The sequence below is a fragment of the Syzygium oleosum genome, unplaced genomic scaffold, assembly GCF_021117445.2.
Source record: "Syzygium oleosum isolate NSW1041296 unplaced genomic scaffold, Sole_v2.1 Sole_v2.06, whole genome shotgun sequence".
NCBI classification, from domain to species: Eukaryota; Viridiplantae; Streptophyta; class Magnoliopsida; order Myrtales; family Myrtaceae; genus Syzygium; species Syzygium oleosum.
In genome coordinates this window covers 7,025,312-7,043,013 of record NW_026607490.1, presented here as the reverse complement: position 1 = coordinate 7,043,013, position 17,702 = coordinate 7,025,312, and the positions used below count along the sequence as shown (strand labels likewise).

The following is a 17,702-nucleotide window of genomic DNA, read 5'->3' as shown; positions in this document are numbered from 1 at the left end:
GGGAACGTTCTTGTGATTCTAGAGAAAGCTCGGGGGGCGGTTTCTGTAATCAGGAGTTGGCGGGGAAAGGCCACACGACGATGTCTCCTAGTCGGGACACGTGTACGTCTACCATTGGTCGGATGATTACATGATGATGATCATAGATTCATAGCAAGTGTTTGCCGAGTTTTACTTTGGAGCTTATCGGAAGTTGCTTATCGTGCTTTTTTTATTTTATAAAAAAAAAAACAATTGGAAACGAACGATATGTGTTTTTTTTTTAAGTCTAATGGCATACGCTACAAAAAATTGAATAAGTACATTTGTGTTTTAGGAAATTTTTTGCCAAATAGATATTAGAGGAAGAAACTTGCTCGCATTCATAGAGACCAATCGAGTAAGAGAATTTAATGTGTCGTGTTATAAAAATATAAAATAAATAAGTTAGATGAGTCGGGCAATCTTTTTCACGGTTGTGATTCAACTAGCAAATTACAATTAGGACACTTTTCGAAAGATTCGTGCTACTTTTGTGATAAATTGTTCCTCAATAAGAACAATAACTTTTTTTTTTGACAGCATCTTCTAATTTTTTTACTAAGCTATATATAAGTAAAAAGAAGGGAAAAAGTCACAAAAAAATTCCAAACTATGCTCATTGTGACACATTTATCCTAGTAATTTTTTCGTGACACCAAAAATCCTAAATTTTTACATGTGTGACACATTTACCCTCTTCCGTCAAAGTTTTGTCAATAAGAACCGTTAAAAATCTACCTACATGGATATCAAAAAGCAAACAATATTGAAATAGTGCTCACGTGGCTTAAGTGAAACAAAATCGACGTTGTTGTGGATGAAAAATTATTTTTGATTTTGAGTTTTAGCTTTTGAAAATATCATTTGATCCACAGATTTTTCAGGCGTGGGCTAGGCTTAGCTTGAATGTCGAATTAGTAGATAATATCAATGAAATGAATATCGTTTTGATGTATTTTAAGAAATTAGTTAGGCTCGGCCAAACCCCATTCACAAAAATAGCAACTTGTGTTCAACCATTGGTGTATGACTTGTGGTCCTATGGATCATGTGGGACTCATGTAATGGTCTTGTGTTATGGACCCACGCTAAATGACGGGCAAACCGACCAAGTAAAAAGTGCATTTTTATATATAAAAAAATGGTGGGGAGGGGAGATCAGCAATGACACCCCCTTTAAATGTTGCTATAGAAGTTCTATAGCAATAATAGATTATTCGGTTTAAGTCATAGTTATGGCTCACTTCTATGTGCTCGTATCCGCCATTAAGGGTGAAAGTTTGTAGTCGCGGGTCATGTTCGTGTCATATCAACATATAGGTATAGTACAAAACAAGCCAACCCGAAGATGACAAGATTAGTTTATCATATATGACCTATGTGACACAAACACGGCTAAAAAAATGATGGCTTGACACTACTTGTGTAACATGATTAAATAACAGGTTTGTAAATCAACATGACAACAGGGAAAATTATCTAAAAAGTCCTAAGCCTATTGTGCGACGGCTAATTCAAGCATAAGTTTTTCAATTGTGCCAATTTATTACTAAATCTTTTGACGATTTGCCGATTTAGTTCTAAACCTTTCAATTGTGCCAGTTTAGTCCTAAAAAATTGAATAATTTACCAATTTAATCGTAAACCTTTTAATGTGGACGCCGGTCGACCGCCGACCATCCTACGTGGTGTGGCCAGCGCTGACATAGATAATTTTTTTCCTTCATTTGAATTGTTCTAAATTATTCCTTTCTCGCTTTTTTGTCCTTTCTTTTCCTTTCGCATATGGTCGGCTTAAGCCAAACATCGAGGTGGTAAATGGAAAGCGTACTTAGTATATTCTATTATTTTCTTTCCATACCTCGGATTTTTTTTTGGTGGAACCTACCTTGGATTTCAAAATGTACTTTCTTCGCAATGCTGGTTTTACTATGGGAAAAATCTATAACTCATTCATCTGCACTGAAGAGTAGTCGCTCGGTATCTATGGAGGAGAATTTCTCATCCTTAGTTTTGGCCGAGAAATGCTTGCCCTTGGCCTATTCCAAATCGTACTCGAATCGGATTCCAAATCCCCAGAGCGCACGAGCTTGAGACAAGCTCGAACATAATCAAATCGCGCTCACTCGATTCAGCTCGATTATACGTTACCTGAGACCTTTTAACCTCTCGAGCTCCCATAATGGCCGATCGCTATAAGTATAACTACAGGTCACTACTCCCTAGCACGTGTTAGCTCAAAGCCAAAGCCGAGGTCGTCTTCGTTCGTTCGCCTCTTCACATGTGCACATGTCATGCAGTAGGGCTTCGTTCAACTGAATCGGCCCACGGAAAAGAAGGGAATCATTCACGTCATTCGATGGTCTATACCTTGGGATTGAAATTGCAATTCTTAGTGCACACACGGGAGAAAAAAAAATGTTATCGTCAAGCAACAAGTGCTTTCCTCTTTGGATTGCTTGTGAAAGTGAATTAATATTCATTAGCAGTTATTATAGTAAACATTTAATTAGTTTAACCTAGACATGTCAAAGTGAGTCGTAGATGTATTTCTTAACTCATATATGTTGGATCGAGTTATTAGATGGATTAGTTATATTCAATGAATGGATCATAAATGGATTTAAACATAATATGAGTATTATTTGGGTCACAAATGGGTGTACAACTTACTCAAATACAATCTACCTTTGTTACTCTCTCTCGCCCTCACTCGTTTTCGTGCTCGCTCACTCCATACTTTCACCACAATTTGGGTATGGATTTTCCTAGATTTTATTAAATATGGAAGTGTTTTAGCAAATAGGATCAGTTCAGAGTCATTATATTTGTATTGCATGAAAATAAGTCAAAACGAATTAAACGAATCTATTCAGGTCAATCCATTTTTTACCGTCTCAATCAGTCATTCGATTTCACTCAAGATGCCAATGATTATCTAAAATGGTGTTGACTTGAGCATTTGGTGTTAGCCCCGTCATGCGGTGGTTGGTCGGGATTCGTCAAAGACTGGATTTGCTTTGGAGTAACCGAGCAACTGATCAACGCTAATGTACCTAATTGATCCCTAAAAGTCAACATGCCACCTTCTTTGCAAATGATTAGTCTTTCTTACCCGCAAATTCTCTTTGCCGCCTTCTTTCTGGTTTGCTAGGTAAGCTCTGTTAAGTACCGGCGCGACCGGTGAGATACAAGCATATGTTCTAGAACCAAAAGGGAGTAATTTATTAAGTATGGCCGGTCTCTAAATCAATCGCTTCGTCTTTCGAGCGAGGGTACGTCCAATCGACTGCTCTAATGGACTCGAATTGTGGCCTTTGTATGTTGAATCTGCCGAAACCAAGTGATAATATGTACATAAACATACTTGGTCACTCTTCTTGCTAGTATGCTAATTGATACATCGTCATTGTAATTGATGATTATAATGTTAGATAGAACCTAGCCATGATAAATCAGAGCCGAACATATTATTCACAATGTCACAAGTTACGACCTACGACTATTCTGCTTTTTCTTTTATAGGCAACGCCTTTTGTCTTTGTGGTTAGGTCCTCGGACGCGTAAATGCGCATGCCGTCAGACGAGACAACCACATTGTCGTGGAATCCCCAAGTCTAATTACGAAACGAGGGTATAAATTTATAGTATATTATAAGGTCACTCGTCGCAAAATGCGGTCGCGATTTTTTTTTGAAACCGTGTGAAGAGCATAGTCACAAGAAGTACGTTGGGATAAGAATTGGCTGACTCGTGCACGAAACTCGGTGGAATGGATATGGGTTGGCTTGACTAGATTATAACAACCTTAACTCCAACAGGATAGAATATTTAAATGTTAAGATTCCATTTGTTTCGCTGGAATCTGGCGAGCTTGAGCCTTGCTAGCCTTGAGCAAGCTCGTCCCTCACCCATGGACTGTCACCGGCCGAGCACCGAGGACCCATGCTCAGCTTTTGTGAACCCAGACCTGAGTGTCGGGGAACAGAGCTCGAGCATCGGGGGACCCAAGCACAACATTTATGGATCCGGGCTCAAGTGCCGGGACATCGGGCATGGTTACTAAGGCTTCGGGCCCAACCTCGATGCACCTGCGCGTGGGCACCGAGGTCCCACACTCGGCCTCGATGGACCGGGAAACCTAGTCCTGCATGCCAGAGACCCGGGAACCAGTGATGGGATTTCCGTGCCCAAACGTAGAGTTTCAAGTCTAAGCGTCGATAACTAATTAAAATTTGAAAAGTGTTTTTCGATTTTTCAAAGAGGAAATCATTTTCCTAAATTTAAGTATAGGTTTTCCGCTGACGAAGAAAACATTTTCCGTTGACTCATTTTCCTAAACGAACCAAACGTCAAAAAATGAGGAAAATGTTTTTTGCGAAACAAACAGAGCCTAAACTACAATTTCCTCTAACGGCTTAAACTTTTTAAATAGTCTGTAGTGATCCCACAAAATCTCACATGGTATTAAAGTTGAAGATCCTGAGTTCAAATCTTTCCAGCCTCCCTAATTACATATTTATGACATGGCTTTGCTTCAATAGAGATTGTGTCATCCACATTCTTCTCTCTTTCGATGCGATCTTTGTTTCGCTTTTCATGGTCAAACGAAAACCATGCAAAAGCTGCACTAAATGGCGCCGGAGTTGATCGCACAAGACAAGCTAAAGATTGAGAAATTGATTTCTAATGACGAATTCATGTGGGTCTATGTATAGATGGTCCATGTTCGAGTACTCATCTTCATGCGCTTTATAAACTAATTTTGTGAATGCTTTGTTTGTATCTTTGACATTATTCTCGATCACGATCATTGAAGAGAATAGTCCCAATCTCCTCGTCGGTAGGGTCATTAAACGAATATATGTTGCTCGTTCTAATCCATTTGTGTGAAGATTAGAGAGTAGTGAAAAGTCTTAGGTGGTATATATGGGAGAAAATAATAATAATAAAGTTATAAACCTATTGTACAGATATTGATTCAGTCATAAACCTTTCGATTTAACTAATTTAGTTATAAACATTTTGACAATTTGCTAGTATAGTCCTTCCGGCCAATTTCGGTCGAATACCGCTGACATGCATGCCAGTCGTGTAATGTGATACGATCAACGCCGGCGTAGACAAGTTTTGCAACTTTTTGAATTTTTTCAAACCTATTGTATGGATGCCTCGCTAATGGTGAGGCGAGGCTCAACCTTCCCAGATCTGGCGAGGTGAACCTTGCCCAAGGCTGACGAGGTCGACCCTTGCCGAACATGGAGATCATGACATTAATTCTCGATTCGCAAAGAATCACTTCTTCTTGAAATCTGAACAAAGCTGGCAGGTTAAGTTCAATGTTGACCTTGGTGACAAGTGGAGGGGTTGAACGAGTTGTTGAGTTGGTGCCGAGTTTGAAGGTTGAAGAAGTGCCTCCAAATACAAATAATCTCTCTCTCTCTCTGTCTCCAACCACGCTCAAAAACCAACGGACTCTAGCCCCTGGTTTCTTCATGTTTTGGACTTTTTCTTTCATCTGCACTACTAAACCACCTTAGCCACCTCCTTGCATACTTACATATAAACACTGTCTCTAGTTGCCTCGGATAATGCACACCGCCTCACATACTCAAGACATTCTCTCTAACTCCTTCATTTTGTCCTGAAACTAAGCACACATCATCCCTCAACTCATTCTTGTTCTTCTTGTTCTTCTGCAGAGGAAGAACTTTCCTGGTAAGGTTTCAACCAGAGGTTTCGGTCTTCGATTTCACGTCTTGCATCGAGATTTTTACTAGTTGGCTCGTAAATTGCATGCTGTCTAACTGTGTTTGAGGAATTAATAAGTTGTCACATGGGAAGTTTATCAAAGTTAAAATGTCCCATCTGATGCAATGGGCTTACTATTGCATTTTGTGTAGGCTCCGCATACATATTGATAGTGTTTACATTTGCGAAGTCAGATTTCTTTTTGCCTCTAGCCTTGCCTTCCATTGGAATTCAGTGCTCAATTGATTAACATTTCTCAAGCTGTGGCAAGTGACTAAAGGGCTTGTGATATTCTGAGAACTGACAAAAGAAGGCGTTGAAAAGCAATAACAGATCATCAAAACAGACAGATCAAATCTGGTTGTCATGCATTTGCTACAAAGGAAATTCACAGTGTGACTCCACGAAACAGGCCGACGTGTATAACCTTTTGCTATATAAAGCCCATTGCCTCTTCTAATTCCATGACTGTTGCTCAATAATTGCAGTCGCCTCTATCAGGTGCTTGCACGAGCTGTGTGCGAAAGAGAGAGACACACACACAGACGATCCTTTGAATTTGTAGCAATGGAGCTCCAAGATCATCACCAGCATGTTCAATGGTCTGACACAGAAAGCAATAGTAGCTCCAGATTGGGTTATAGTGGCCCTTTGAGTAGCACGAGCACCAAGATCAGAAGCAATGCAAGATTCAAGGATGACGAAGACGAGGAATGCTACGTCGAGATCACGCTAGATGTCCGTGATGATAGCGTCTCGGTTCACAACATCAAGGGAGCAGGAGACCCTGAGACTGCATTGCTCGCGAGTTACTTGGGGCCGCGGCCCTCGTCGCTTGGTGCGCAGCTGTCATTCAAGCTCAGACAAGTCTCACAAGAGCTCAGGCGAATTACCTCAACAAAAGGGTCTAATAAGCAGTTGGATAGGAATAAATCTGGTGCCGCAAGGGCATTGCAAGGCCTACAGTTCATGACCAAGAACGCCGAGATCGATCAAGATTGGTATGAGGTCGAAGCAAGGTTCGATGAATTGGCAGTCAATGGGGTTCTTCCAAAATCACTCTTTGGCCAGTGTATAGGTATGTCGACCGAAATTGCTATAAAGAAATGCTAGAATCAAATACTTTCAAACGGAAAGATTTGCATTTACTACATTGTTTCATCTCAAGAATATTCTATCTGCTCATTTAGTCCTTCAACACAATATATTAGCAAATTGGCATTAAAGTAGAGTAGTGGACTAACAAAGATTGTTGCATCTGTGAAGGGATGAAGGAATCCAGTGAGTTTGCCAGTGAGCTGTTTGACGCGCTGGCACGACGGAGAGGCATAACATCGTCTGTGGTAAGCAAGCCTGAGCTACGGGAATTCTGGGAACAGATAGCAGATCAAAGCTTCGATGCGAGGTTGCAAACCTTCTTCGATATGTAAGTTCACATGCCCATTTCACTATGATAGTATTCAAATTGTACTTACGAAAAATTGGGTTTACTTGGGACTTAGTCAGACAAATCCACTGAGAAGTAATTTCATTATGCAGGGTAGACAAAAATGCAGATGGTCGGATCACTGAGGAAGAGGTGAGAGAGGTAAGAATGATCAAGAAAAGAATATGATGATGACGAGAAATGATTCAATGTGAGGGAATAAGTTACTAATTCTGAACTTATCATTACTATCATCAGATAATTGCACTAAGTGCTGCGGCAAATAAGCTGTCGAAGATCCAACAAGGAGCAGAAGAATATGCAGCCTTGATCATGGAAGAGTTGGATCCTGATAATTTTGGTTACATCGAGGTACATGTTTAGATCCAAACCTTTGATTTGTAGCGGTGATTGTTGACCGGCAAGTCTTACATGACCCTTGTGTACCGTGCTCACCAATATTCAATTCCTCCTCTATGAAATTGTCTTGATTTTGGAAGTCCTAAATTGAGTGAAATAGTTGAGAAGACCACTGATTTGTTGAACTCCTGTTTTAGCTACACAACCTGGAGACCCTCCTCTTGCAAGCCCCGACCCAATCGAGCTTGGCCCGCGCCGGGACCGAGAGCCGGATCCTGAGCCAGATGCTGAGCCAGAAGCTGGTCCCAACCAGAGAGCAGAACCCCATCAAGAGATGCTACAAGCCACTGGCCTACTTCATTGAGGACAATTGGAAGAGGATTTGGGTCTTGGGCCTATGGATCTCAATCTGTGCAGGCCTGTTCACTTGGAAGTTCATCCAGTACAAGCAGAGAGCTGTGTTTGATGTGATGGGCTATTGTGTGACCACAGCTAAAGGTGGAGCTGAGACCACCAAGTTCAACATGGCCCTGATTTTGCTTCCAGTTTGCAGAAACACAATCACTTGGTTGAGGAGTAGAACAAGGTTGGGTGTGATCGTTCCCTTCAATGACAACATCAATTTCCACAAGGTATAACCATTTGATGCTCTTTTTTCTTTAAAAAAAAAAATCTTTGGTTTCTTTTGGGAGTTGAATTTGGTTAGTCCTCGGTTTGTTTGTTGACGATGCTCACTATGCTGCGATAAATTTAGTTAGAAAATGTATTTGGACATGCTTCGACAGTAAAGTAGAAGAGGAAAATAGTTTTACTCTACTTAATTAAACCCTCCACTAAATTATACATGTTACATGTATATGGCCTAAATAGGTGATAGCTTGGGGCATTGTGGTCGGAGTCGGTTTACATGCCGGAGCCCATCTGACCTGCGACTTTCCTAGGCTCCTCCACGCCACAGATGCAGAATACGAACCAATGAAGCAGTTCTTTGGTGAGAAGCGCCCCAATAACTACTGGTGGTTTGTGAAAGGGACTGAGGGCTGGACCGGCGTGTGCATGGTGGTGCTGATGGCCATAGCTTACACGTTAGCCCAGCCCTGGTTCCGGCACAACCGGCTGGACCTCCCCAAGGCCCTCAAGAAGCTCACTGGGTTCAATGCCTTTTGGTACTCGCACCACCTCTTTATCATCGTCTACGTGCTCTTTGTGATACATGGCTACTTCCTGTATTTATTAAAGAAGTGGTACAAGAAAACAGTAAGTGATAGATCTAAACCAACTGTTTGCTAACTAATGAGATTTTTACGATTTGTCCCACATCAAATTCCTAATTCTGTTTAAGAATTTGTTTGCGTAGACTTGGATGTATCTGGCAGTACCAGTCACATTGTATGCGTGTGAGCGCTTGCTCCGTGCACTCAGGTCCGGGTACAAGACCGTGCGGATCTTCAAGGTGAGGCTCGGATTCAATTAAGAATGGTTCTGTTTTGAGACACAACAGAATCGTTGCCTAAATCGATGTTTTAAACTCAAGGTATTCACAATCACAATAGCTAAGTTGTGTTCATATTCTGGTTCTTTTCAGGTCGCTGTGTATCCAGGAAATGTGATGGCTCTGTACATGTCTAAGCCTCAAGGCTTCAGATACACAAGCGGTCAATACATCTTTGTCAACTGTGCAGCTGTTTCTCCATTCCAATGGTAATTTCTTTAACGAAAAAGACAGAGAAAAATGGTTACTTCTTTATATAACTTTTACTTAGCCATTGAAAAGGAAGTTGGCTAACTGGTCAGTTGAACGTTATCAGGCATCCGTTTTCAATCACCTCGGCCCCTGGCGACGATTACTTAAGCGTTCATATACGCACCGTGGGCGACTGGACATCTCAGCTTAAAGCTGTATTCTCAAAGGTGATTGTTCAAGTTTAGTTCTAAGAAATTTTGCAACACACTTGGTCTTGCCTATTGGCAACCGATTGTGAGAAATCTTCTGAACTTAAGAAAGGTCCGGATCAGTTTAATCACGACATGTTGTCACATTGATGTATATATGCTCATCAAAAACATGACGGAAAAAGCCACATTGTGAATGTGTGTAGGTATGTCAGCCTCCATCGGTCGATCAAAGCGGACTTCTAAGAGCAGATATCGCATCGGGCGGAAACGTACCCAGGTAATTAGACTCGTTCGTGCAACTCATGGTCCGTTCGGCTCGCTAGGCCCGACGTCTAGATGAGAGTGCAAAGCTCGACTTAATCCGACATAACATGAACATAATTTGATCAATGTTTCTTAGAATGAACTCATTTTATGAGCCTCGTCACTAGGATTCCGAAGCTCTTGATCGACGGTCCATATGGTGCTCCAGCACAAGACTACAAGAAATACGACGTGCTTCTCCTGGTTGGGCTAGGCATTGGTGCGACACCACTGATCAGCATTGTCAAAGACGTCCTCAACAACATCAAGCAACAGAAAGAGATCGAGGAGGGCATCGTAGAGAGTGGCGCGAAGAGCAACAAGCGAAGCCAGTTCCTGACCCGGCGTGCCTACTTCTATTGGGTCACCCGCGAGCAGGGCTCGTTCGAGTGGTTCAAAGGCGTGATGAACGAGGTCGCCGAGAACGATAGGGACGGCGTGATTGAGCTCCACAACTACTGCACCAGCGTGTATGAGGAGGGCGACGCCCGGTCGGCCCTGATCGCGATGCTCCAGTCCCTGAACCACGCCAAGAACGGGGTCGACATCGTGTCGGGCACCCGGGTCCGCACCCACTTCGCGAGGCCGAACTGGCGCAACGTCTTCAAGCACGTCGCGGTCAACCACCCCAACGAAAGAGTTGGTGAGCATCCTAAAGCATGTTTAGCACATAGTTTCTAGGAAACTAACAGTTAATTATCTAGTCATTAGTCAACTAATGTCAAGCTTTTTCCTTGTTTCGGCAGGAGTGTTTTACTGTGGTTTGCAAGGGGTGGTTGGAGAAATGAGAAGGTTGGCTCAAGACTTCTCCCACAAGACAACCACCAAGTTCTATTTCCACAAAGAGAACTTCTAGATTGTGGGTGCAGATACTTCACAAATGTCTCATAGATAATGCGATATTCACACTAATTCTTGTGCATGCCACTGTATCAATTGCAATCTGCACCTTCCAAAAGGATCGGTCCAGCACCCACTTTTTTGTAACCTTTCGATTCTAGTGGTGCATGTCTAAATAAATTTGTGAAAAGAAAGGTTTATTTTATGTACAATTGCTACTATATATATAATATATATGTGTGCGCTCGCGCGGTAAGTGCAGCCACCAATTTATCGGGATTGTGAGAAAGCATTAGCTGAGAGCTTTAACAAGGAGGCCCGTGAGGACTTCTTCAGTGCAAACTATACGTGGATACAATAATTTAATGCTGGAGAATCAATAAATAACAAAAGGCTAGTAATTCTTTAAAAGGGGGAAACAACACTAATAATTTCTAAATTTTGGCTCAACGTGTAATGTTATTTTTAAGCTTTTGATTCTTTCAATATGGTCCTTGAACAATTCATAAATGTTCAATATGGTTTCTAAGCTTTCCATTTGTTCAACCCAGTCCGCCCAACTTTCCAACAAAGTCAAGAAATCAACCTTTCAATACTATTCACAAGTTTTCGTAATTAAAATATTGCTCAAATTTTTTATCATCTTTTCATTTCAATCCTTTTTCTAAATCAACAAAAAAAATACTATCTTTTTATTACCTTTTTTTTATTTTTTTTTACTTTATGAATATTACAATAGTTCAACTTAAGTGTATTTTAACTATGATCTCTATAATAGTAAAAGTAGAATCCTATTAGAGTTGGATCGAGTTGATATTTCCGCTATTTTATGTCAAGTGTTTTCATAAGGTATTTGTCTACAGATATCTGTACTTATATTAATCTAAATCTTATTTCTTATTTCTTGGAAAACACAAAACATGAAAAATTGAAAATTTTATAAACCTGAAAAACAAGGAACAAGATTCGGTTTAATGTAAGTACGAGTTTCTATAGATAAATCAAAATAATTTCTAGATATCATTATGAAAAATATACAGATAAAAATAGTGGGAATATCAACTCGATACAACTTTAAATGAGTTTCTACTTTTACTATTATAGAGATTATGGTTAAAATACACTTAAGTGGAACTATCGCAATATTTATAAAGACAAAAAAGATAATAAAAAAGATATCATATTTTTTTGTTGATTTAAGAAAATGATTGAAATGAAAAACTATTGTTGAATCTGTGCAATATTGTGATTATGAAAAGTTACAAATAGTACGGAATGACTTATTTAACTTTGTTATGGAAAGTTGAGAAACTAAAGTAAATAAATCGAAAGTTGATAGATTATATTGAATATTTATGAATAATTCAACAAACACATCGAATAAATTAAAATTTCAAAGATGACATTGCATATTAGATCAAAATGTAGGGATCACTATTGTCGATTTTCCTTGTTAACGACAATGATTATTATTTCTAATACCTGGCATTATGTATAACAATCAAATTTCGCATGCGGTAGGAGTTTGAGTTGAAGAGCTGAATATGCTATGGACTTGACAAGATCATCGGACATTAGCTCCCGATTGTCCATAAGTGCTTTAACAAAGAATCCGGCTGTGGACACTTATTAACAAAATCTAATGAACAATGAAGGAAATTTTACAATTTTCAATACTTTGTACTTTTTTCGTGTCATGTGTATTTGAATATTATAATTTCCTTAGTTGGATTGTTAATAAGTTTCTTTGAGGTACTCTTTGATAAAGTCCTATAAAAAATACTTTTTAATTCCCTCAACACACCCGTCAATACGACTTTTGTTACGAATGTTTTGGTCATCTCGATTCTCTTTAGCATTTTGCTTCTGTCTTAGGTTCATGTTGGGTCGGGGGTGATGTCTTCGGGCATATCAAATATCGGAGTTAAAACCAACTTATTAAAGCACTTTCGTCCACCGATTGAAGGTTGAAATAAGCAAAGGGGACCGAGTCGATGCCTCCACTTTAATTAAGTACTATTACTATATCTCAATTTATGAATCTGACTTGCAATTTGGCGGGGTTCAGATGAAGCATATAATTACACTTGAAAAGGTGACTCAATTGTCGAGTCAGCGTTCAAGCTTATTTTTTTAATGGAATGACCAACTCGAATAAAAAAAAATTATATATAATTAAAGGATTTAATTCGCGAAAAAAAAGCTCTAAATCACACAAATTTAAAATGCTCGTGGACCCTTTATCCCATAAAGTAGAAGAGAATAAGAGGAATGTCAACTCCGTTTTCGATAATTCAAGTAGCCCCCTTTCAATATTGACGAATCCAATCCATTGTGCCCCCAATGTGGTCAACGAGAATATGAAAATGTCGAGACCATCAAAACCCACATTTTCGAAATGATTACATTGAAAAAAAAAAAGAACAATTTCATTAAAAATTTAAAGTAAAAGGTAGAACTACATCCCCAGTACTGCTCATACTTCTTTTTCCCTAGTCATATACATGTATGATGGCCTCTTCATGCCTTACAAAAGCTAAATTCCAAGATAAAAGCCCGAATAACTCCTGTGAGTTTTCATGATTTCATGACTTATTTATTTAATTAGGGCGCGAATGATAAAATTTCTCTTTTCCGGCCCTATTTCTGGCTAGAAATAGAGAAATTTCCCGAATTGAAAATTTTTATGACTCAATTGGCAACATTAAAAATTTTATGACTGAATTGATAAAAATATAATAGATTTTTATTTTTTTGAACAATTTTCCTCATAATAAAACCGTCAATCGAGGTTTCTTAGGCCACTAGAAAATGAACATGTATGGAGATGAGATTGGCTTTCTAGAGAAAGTATGTAAATACTATTTCGAATATGACAAATAATGTCTTATCATGTCATTAATTCGCATGCATGAGCACAATACTTTGAGCTAAGAAAGCCTATTGAGTAACGTTAAGTGATAAGTATGCCAGTTTATCCACTGATGCAATAATTTGTTGTAAATTGGCAGTTACATGTGTGATTTATATGGAAATCTGAATAAAAGTCTATCACATCACTTTAAGTATGTTTTATAGACAAGTTTTTGTACTCTTAGCATGATAAAAACAATTTATAAACTTCAACTTATAACTGTTCCTCTAAACTTTTTAAAGTTGGTGAAACAATTTCCTAAATTTCAATTATTCATGGAAACAAATTTTCTATAGTTTTACGGGTTAACATTTCCATGCTTTAAAAAATGCATATATTATTATGTTCTATATAAGAAAGAAGTTTAAAAAGTGGAAGTCAAATTTAAGACAAAATTGAGGAATTTTTAACTGAAGGCAGTAAATATTGGTGGTCAAGTGACGTCAACGGGGGTTAGGGTCATCTACTTCAGGTATTAGGTCAAAACTTATAACTGTCAAAAAGTAAATTAGAATTAATATTTATTAAATCTTTAATTTTCAAAAGAAAAACGAAAGTTCCTGTGCAGTGAAGTATGGTTATTATAGGTAGTTTGACCTTTTTTGGGGTATATCATGTTGTCAAGAGTAAAGTGAGTCTATTTGTCAATAAAAATTATCTATTTATAGTAAAGTTGACTTATTCAATTCTAGCAAAAAAAAGTTTATTTATTCAAGGTAAATCTTTTCATTTGTAGAAAGTAATTTCAAATGATAAATTACCATCAAATGTCAATTTTGTTTGTTTGTATTAAACCTTATTTGTTCTCAATAAACTTTTTCTTTCCAATTAATATTGTTTTTAATAATCTTTAAAAAAGCATTTAATGAAATTTCTTTTATATAAAAGAATGAAGAGAGAGAGGTGGCCAAGTAGTGATAGCCACTGCCCATCACCATCAACTAGATCCCTTGTCCGATGTAATGGCGAGGGTCATGTGACCCTTGCCCACCGTGAGTGGCCTGCTATGAAGGGCCGAGACTCCCTTCGCAAAATAGTGGGGGTCGCTCGACCCTGGCATTGCTCTAGAGGGGTCAGTGATCCCAGACCCCTCTTTTTTTTTTTTCCGAACTTTCAATTTTAAAAACCTTTTTTTTCTTGTTCCCTTTTAAAAAAATTTGTTTCAAATTTTATTTATCTTAATTTTCGGCTTTTTTAGTGTGTTAATTTAACTTTCATTTGGTTTAATTAATAATTAAATATTTTGTCAATATTACATGAAAAGGAGATATTAGTAGGTGTTATCTCACCATAGAAGGGGAAGCAAGCTCCCTATAAGGGCATCTGCTGCCTGTCCATTTGTATTGCAGGGACGGTGAGCTCCATAGATGGGTTTTTATTTTATTTTATCCCCCCAAATATTTTTCTTCCCTAAGAGGCCAGAATACCCTCTCTCTACTTTATGAGGGATCCCGAGATCAGTACGAGGTCCTGGATGAAGTAGTTTAATGACATACTTAGGTTCATGAAAAGAAGACATTAGTAGAAACAATATGTTTTTACAATGGATAGTATGCATGAGAATCATTTATATGTGTTTTCAATGTCGTCCTTTCATTACTTCAAGATCAGAGATGACTTTGAACATTTTCATATAATTTTAAAACTAAATTGATCATTTATCAAAAGTCTAAATACTACATTGAATAAATTAAAAGTTCAAGAATCACATTACATATCGAGCTAAATTTAATAAATCATATTAAATTAATTAAAAATTTAGAGATCATGTTGAATATCAAATCAAAATTCATCAATCATTTGTGTCACTCTTTTAATATAACACGAGCAGCAAGTAAAAAATGAATGGCCAAGATTGACTATAACATATTTTAACGGCGATGGATCATTTACCAGAGGGAACCCCGGTTGCGGAAACCGCTTTTAAAGCGAGATACGATTTGTTCCTCATTTTCGATAAAGTTGGTGTACTGCAATCGATTTTTACCCAGAAAGAGAGAGGAGAGGAGAGGAGCATAAATGCTTTGCATAGGTGGGATAGGGTGTCCATTCTCTCTAAATTTCTGTCGCTCCATCAGCAGTTTCCTATTGCCATTTGCCACCCTCTCTCCTCTCACTTTCTCTGTCTTTACTGCTCCTTAAAGTTCTCGCACGCACGCTCTTCACAGCTCTCTGAGGCCTCTCCCTCTGCCTCTCTCGCAGCAAACCGTCGGCTCTTTCCTTCTCTGCTCTGTTCTTTCATGGCGAACCCGGAGGGCAAGGGCGAGGTGATGAAGCCGGAAATAAAATATGTAGAAGAAACTTCAGAGCCCTCTCTCAAGTACAAGGTCGTTCCCTTTTTGTGTATGCCCGTGTCTCTTTCATGTTCTGCAATTTTTTTTGTTTCTGTCTCTGGCAAGTTCATGACATGCTGTTCTCTGTTTTTGCTCAGACATCGGTCTTGAGAGTTTCCGTCCACTGTGAAGGCTGCAAGAGAAAAGTCAAGAAGGTTCTTCACAGCATTGAAGGTGACTCCTCTCTTTTTAATACCTTCAAAGCGTCTCTTTTAATGAGTTCGTAATGTTCTGTTCACCCTTCAAGTTGCGGTTTTTTTTTTGTTCTTGTGTTTTCAAATTTTGAACTTGTGCTAGTTTCAGGAAAAGTGTCATAGCGTAGTTGCCCTTATTTTTCTGATCTGGGACTTGCTGCTTTCCTTCGTTATCTCACTTCTTCTGGCTTTCAATTTTCAGTTCTCTCACCTGAAAAATCCATCCTTTTCCTAGTTCTCTGACTCTTGGTATTTTCACTTTCCTCCTATCTCTCTCCTACTCTGTTCTCTTTTTCTCTTAATTTGCATCGCTTCCTCATCCTCGCGCATTTTCGTTTCGTTTTCTGTTACAAAAGCTCTTCCTTTAATGCAAGCTTTCCCATCTTCCCATTCGTTTTGTCAGGCGTTTACACTACAGATATCGACCTGAGGCAACAAAAAGTGACCGTGAACGGCAACGTCGAGGCAGAGACCTTGATCAAGAAACTAGTAAAGACGGGCAAGCATGCAGAGCTATGGCCTGTAAAGCTCAATTCAAAGGACAAAAAGCAGGGCAAGTCAAAGAACAAAGAGAAACGGAACGATCCAGAAAGCATCGACGAATCTGAAGACGATGGCGGTGGTTGTGGTGGTGGAGTTGAACTAAAAGAAGGCGACTCGGCCAAAGGCTTTGAACATGGTGGTGGAACCAGCAAGAACAGCGAAGGCGGTGGCCCTGGCCACGGTGGGGGGACGCCGTTTAAGGGCAGCGTCACCGTCCAGGTGAAGGAGATGAGGCCTGAGGGGAGGCATGCGGTGGTGTCCTTTCCGGCCGGTAACCATTCACCGACAGCGGCGGCTGAGAATCCAGCTTTCGGAAACGGCGGCGGCGGCGGGGGCGGCGGGGGCGGCGGTGGCGGCAGCGGCGGCGGTAAGAAGAAGAAGAAAAAGAAAGGGAATAAAGGGCACAGTAATAACCCCGTTGGTGATGAGAGTGAACAGCATCCTTCCGGTGCACTCGCAGGCACTGTATCGCCCAAGCACGGCCAAGTTCAAGTTCAAGTTCAAGGCCAACTGGGTCAAGGCCAAATGGGTCAATGCCCGATGTTCTATCCGGGAGATCACAGCCCTCCACGCCATGACGGGTACCAATACCCGCCGCATCACTACGTCCCTTCCGCGTACGCCGTCAGTTACCACACAGCGTATCCGAGCGCCAGCTGCGGGGCGTCGTACTACGCCCCGCAGCCGCCGTCGTATGCCTATGAGTACGTGCATCATCCGGGGCTGGAAGTCGAGCGAGCGCCATCTGATCTTGACTCGTACTCTCGGCGCCCGTGCGATACGTTCGAGCTGTTCAGCGATGAGAATCCCAATGCTTGCTCCGTCATGTGATCACCATAATCTAGTGAAAATGGAAGCATTTGAAAGGTATATATATGTGTGGTGATGGGTCATCTGGACATGCAAGAACTTATGCTGCTTTGTGTAAGTTTATGGAGTGTAACTTTTGCAATGCATGTAGGCACCCAGTGAAGGACCATGTAAGTGGGTTGAAAGTAGAAGTGGACTCAAACTTTTGGGGTTGAAATGAGTATTTTTCTTATGGCGAGGACCCACAATTTAGCGTTCGGATTTGTCAAGTACTTTTGGATCTTTCAAGGTTGGTTGGTTGATTTATTAGT

General features: G+C 39.8%; 2 protein-coding genes across 3 annotated transcripts; both read left to right on the top strand.

Annotated features, from left to right (window-relative positions):
• The first annotated feature begins 6,288 nt into the window (after positions 1-6,288).
• Positions 6,289-10,827, top strand: LOC115693998 (respiratory burst oxidase homolog protein B). Its single transcript, XM_030621088.2, has 12 exons — positions 6,289-6,850; positions 7,039-7,198; positions 7,312-7,360; positions 7,457-7,570; positions 7,756-8,190; positions 8,429-8,815; positions 8,916-9,011; positions 9,144-9,259; positions 9,367-9,469; positions 9,658-9,731; positions 9,886-10,400; positions 10,504-10,827. Exons 1-12 carry the CDS (start codon positions 6,340-6,342, stop codon positions 10,611-10,613), a joined length of 2,670 nt encoding a protein of 889 aa, XP_030476948.1. The 5' UTR covers positions 6,289-6,339; the 3' UTR covers positions 10,614-10,827.
• A 4,772-nt stretch (positions 10,828-15,599) lies between these two features.
• LOC115694001 (heavy metal-associated isoprenylated plant protein 36-like) lies at positions 15,600-17,702 on the top strand. 2 transcript variants are annotated; one of them, XM_056312124.1, is made up of 4 exons: positions 15,600-15,838; positions 15,943-16,018; positions 16,442-17,448; positions 17,543-17,702. In XM_056312124.1, the coding sequence occupies exons 1-3, from the start codon at positions 15,752-15,754 to the stop codon at positions 17,410-17,412; spliced, it is 1,134 nt and encodes a 377-aa protein (XP_056168099.1). In that variant the 5' UTR covers positions 15,600-15,751; the 3' UTR covers positions 17,413-17,448; positions 17,543-17,702. The 2 variants fall into 2 exon arrangements, with proteins under 2 accessions (XP_056168099.1, XP_030476951.1); XM_030621091.2 differs by having other exon boundaries at positions 15,602-15,838; positions 16,442-17,702.

What these genes read in the sequence shown, in the direction of transcription:
- LOC115693998 (XM_030621088.2), top strand. Translation starts at nt 6,340, where the DNA reads ATGGAGCTCCAAGATCATCACCAGCATGTTCAATGGTCTGACACAGAA. An exon ending in ACAACATCAATTTCCACAAG is followed by an intron (nt 8,191 to 8,428) that starts GTATAACCATTT and finishes TGGCCTAAATAG; the next exon opens with GTGATAGCTTGGGGCATTGT. An exon ending in TCGGGCGGAAACGTACCCAG is followed by an intron (nt 9,732 to 9,885) that starts GTAATTAGACTC and finishes CCTCGTCACTAG; the next exon opens with GATTCCGAAGCTCTTGATCG.
- LOC115694001 (XM_056312124.1), top strand. Translation starts at nt 15,752, where the DNA reads ATGGCGAACCCGGAGGGCAAGGGCGAGGTGATGAAGCCGGAAATAAAA. An exon ending in AGCCCTCTCTCAAGTACAAG is followed by an intron (nt 15,839 to 15,942) that starts GTCGTTCCCTTT and finishes GTTTTTGCTCAG; the next exon opens with ACATCGGTCTTGAGAGTTTC. An exon ending in GGTTCTTCACAGCATTGAAG is followed by an intron (nt 16,019 to 16,441) that starts GTGACTCCTCTC and finishes TCGTTTTGTCAG; the next exon opens with GCGTTTACACTACAGATATC.